The 3,416-nt window shown below is 51.0% G+C and overlaps 1 protein-coding gene across 1 annotated transcript; it reads right to left on the bottom strand.

Annotated features, from left to right (window-relative positions):
• Positions 1–803: 803 nt before the first annotated feature.
• LOC130888677 (F-box only protein 21-like) lies at positions 804–3,165 on the bottom strand. The gene is given in 1 exon segment (XM_057791935.1): positions 804–3,165. A coding segment is annotated over 1 exon segment (1,863 nt). The 3' UTR covers positions 804–1,302.
• Positions 3,166–3,416: the final 251 nt, after the last annotated feature.

The raw sequence follows: 3,416 nt of genomic DNA on the forward strand, positions 1-3,416 counted from the left end.
TTAACAATATCAGTGGCTTGCTCTCGGGATATCTTAAAATGAAATCTTAAAGACCCAGCATTGAGATGAAAACGATTATGAGCTTTTTCTGCAGCTTCATAAGATTCCTGACTCACTGCATAAATTTGACTAGTAAGCTGATCGGCCAATGCATTCCCTTCGCTCAAAGGACCAGGGAGGTCAGTATGAGCCTGCAAATGCCCTAAGTAAATGGGAACAGACAGGGCCCAGAGCAAAGTTTGAATAGCCAATAACTGCATCTGGACTCGAGATACAGAGGCAATGTAAGCTGCAGTTTCCAACGGTGCAAGAATTTTGCTTATATACTGACTGTCAGTAAAAAGGTTAAATGGAATATCAGCATATTTCTCTAGGGCCATCTGGACGGCAACCAATTCAGCCACCTGAGCAGAGTTAGTATTAACAAACTGAATTTCAAAATCAGGAGGGGAGGCTACCACAGCTCTCCCGGCTGAAGATCCACCAGTAAACACATTTCGTGCCCCTTCCAGAGGCTGCAAAGAAATAACTTTAGGGAAACAAACCGGATGATTTTTAAAAAAGGTGACTAACTTATCAGAAGGATAATGATTGTCAAACTTGCAGGGATTAGTGCATAAAAATAAGGTCAAATCTTCAGCAAAATTTTGCAACCAAGTTATTTCTGCCTGGGTATATGGTGTAATAACCTTATCAGGTAACATTCTAAAAGTTTGCAAACTAAGCTTATACCCTTTCTGAATAACATGTAGTACAGCTGATGGATATGAGATAACAATTTTTTTTAAAATATGTGTTTCATGTATTAGCAAAAAATTAATTCTACTCGTTCTGAGTCCCATCTCCATGCCTTCATCTGAATACAACCACCCCAAGGCAAAGGGGCAGGTGGCACCGACTCGGGGTGCCCAAGCTCCAGAGAGTGCAGGAAATGTGGACCCCATCTGTCCAGCTGGAGAAATGCTGCCACAGTGTGAATGGAGACAAGGGTGGGGGGGGGATGAAAGAACAGAGTGTGGACGGTGAGACCTCATGAGGACAGAATGTCACACACTGTCACCACGGGACAAGCAGACAAGCCATGCCACTGGACACGGTGCCTTTCAACTGATTCACTAGTGTAGCGGAGAGCAGCGCTGTCTCTGTGGCCGGAGGAGCACACGCCATCTAAACTGGGGAGGCAGCCAAGGCTGCTGGTGAAGTGGCTGTCCTGTGCTGACTCCAAGGGGACCGCACTAGTCCTTCAGGAATCCTTCCCCTAGAAGGCGGCAGCAGCAGCAGCAGAGGTGCAATGTCCTGAGTCTACTCAGCCGTGTCCTCCTTTGCACTGTAAATGTTCTGCACCGTCTCGTACACAAACTCCAGGTCCTCGGGGTACCGGATCTCCAGCTCTGCATTTGGGATGTAGTGCGTGCCTGTGAACTCTGAGAAGTAGCGTCCCACGTCTGGGTGTGAGATTTCCTGAGGCTCCACGTTGTATTCCAGGTTCTCTTGGGCTGCATATCTGCAGGAGCCATCCTCCACCAGAACATTGTAGAAGGGCTGATGGTGGCCATGAGGCAGGCTGTGCACGTTCATGTTGCGAATCCACTCGTGCCCCATCATGCAGGTGGGGTCCCAGCCATAGATCACACAGTTGTAGCCGTATCTCTTATGCTTCATAACAAGCCCGATGGAGTAGCAGACATCTCTGTGCTTCTCCTCAGAGCGCAGCTTCACCTCCACGCCTACCTCCTCCTTCTTGCGCTCAATGTGCTCTAGTGTGTGCTGCACTAGGTAGCCCACCGCCCCGTGCTGCCCGGGGTCGAGGGTCTGGATGTGCTGGAGGATGTCAAGCACCTTCTCTGGCCAGATGCCCAGGTGGAAGTAGAGTCTGGCCTGGAGGAGCAGGAGCTGCACCTGGTCCGGGTACATTGCCAGGTACAGGTCCAAAGAGTCTCTGAGGAGCTGGTAGGACTGGTCAATGCCTTCCCTCTTGCCCAGGCTCAACAGGTTGCCCACCATCCGCTGCAGCACTTTCTTCACGTTCACCACGCCATATAATGCCGCCGTCACGTGCTGGCCAATCAAGTACTCACACTCCTTCACTGTGAGCTGCTTGCCCTTCCCAAAAGCATCTATGTAGATGTAGTCAAAGATGTCCAGGGTTGCCCCTTCTGCGCCTTGGCACCACCTCAGGAGGAAGTGGCTTGGGAAGTTGACAGGCTCCAGCGGGACACCCAGCTGCCGGGCGATGGTCAGGTATAGCAGAGACATGCTGATGGGGATTCCTGTTCTGCGGGTCAATACCTGGTGCATGTACAGGTTCAAGGCGTTGTAGTAGTCCATGCGGTTCCCTTTGAACTTCAGCTGGTCATACAGGACATAGTTGATGGCGTCCAGAACTTGGCTCTGGAGTTCTATCTCCATTATCATGGAGGACTCGCCTGCCCTGAAGGTCAGGCTGGGGTGGCGGCTGTTGATACCACGGAGGGTTTTGCATACAAGTTCCACGATGCTGTGGATCTGGGCCTGGATGTCTCTGAGGCTGATGTCGGAGAGAGGGTTGCAGTACTGGTCGATGTAAACGGCACCTTCCAGATATGACTCATAATCATCGGGCTGCTGCAGGAAAGCCTTGAGGTTGTTCAGAATTTTCTGCTGCCGCAGGTAGTAAAGAATTTTCTTTGCGTAGTATTTCCAGGTCAAAGCTTTCCTTCCTTCCATGTTTAGGATGCACACCAGCTCATCCTCAAAAAAGATCTCTGGCCCCTCGAGGTTTTCAATGTCACTGAAGCCGTTACAAGGAACATGCTCTGAAAAGAACCGTTTGGAGAAGGAGGCTACAATCTTCCGGGCTTCTAAGCCAGCTTTCTGCCGAACTTTATATTCCTCTAACCAATTGACGTAGTCGGTGGGACTGTAGTGCTTCATCAGAGAGGGCCACCTCACCCGGAACTGCTCCTTCCACACCTGGCCGCTGCTCTGGCACACCTCGCGCAGGCGACGGCAGGTGCTGGACACGCGGCCGATGTCGAGCGCCGTGAGGGAGCCGCTGCAGAGGATGTACTCCAGCACCTCGCCCGGCAGCTGCACCAGGCAGCTGGGGCCCGCCGCCTAGGCTGCGGCCTCCTCGGCTAGCGCCGGCACCACCTCCATAGCGCTATCCCCCGCTACCGCCGCCATCTTGTCCGCGTACCTGAGGGGCCGCCTGAGATAACAATTTTTACAGGTGACACATGTTCATGTATCCACAGGATGGGTCCTTGTTGCCAAAAAACTCCAGTAAGATTATGCTTGGAGAGGAAAATTATCAACAGCAGTGACTGACTATAGTCAATATAATGAATATGAGCAGAGGCAAGCTTTTCTTCAATTAAAGTAATACATTGCATTGCTTGAGGTGTTAACTCACGAAAGGAGGTTGGGTCTGGATT

Source organism: Chionomys nivalis, chromosome 17 (genome assembly GCF_950005125.1).
Source record: "Chionomys nivalis chromosome 17, mChiNiv1.1, whole genome shotgun sequence".
Lineage (NCBI taxonomy): Eukaryota > Metazoa > Chordata > Mammalia > Rodentia > Cricetidae > Chionomys > Chionomys nivalis.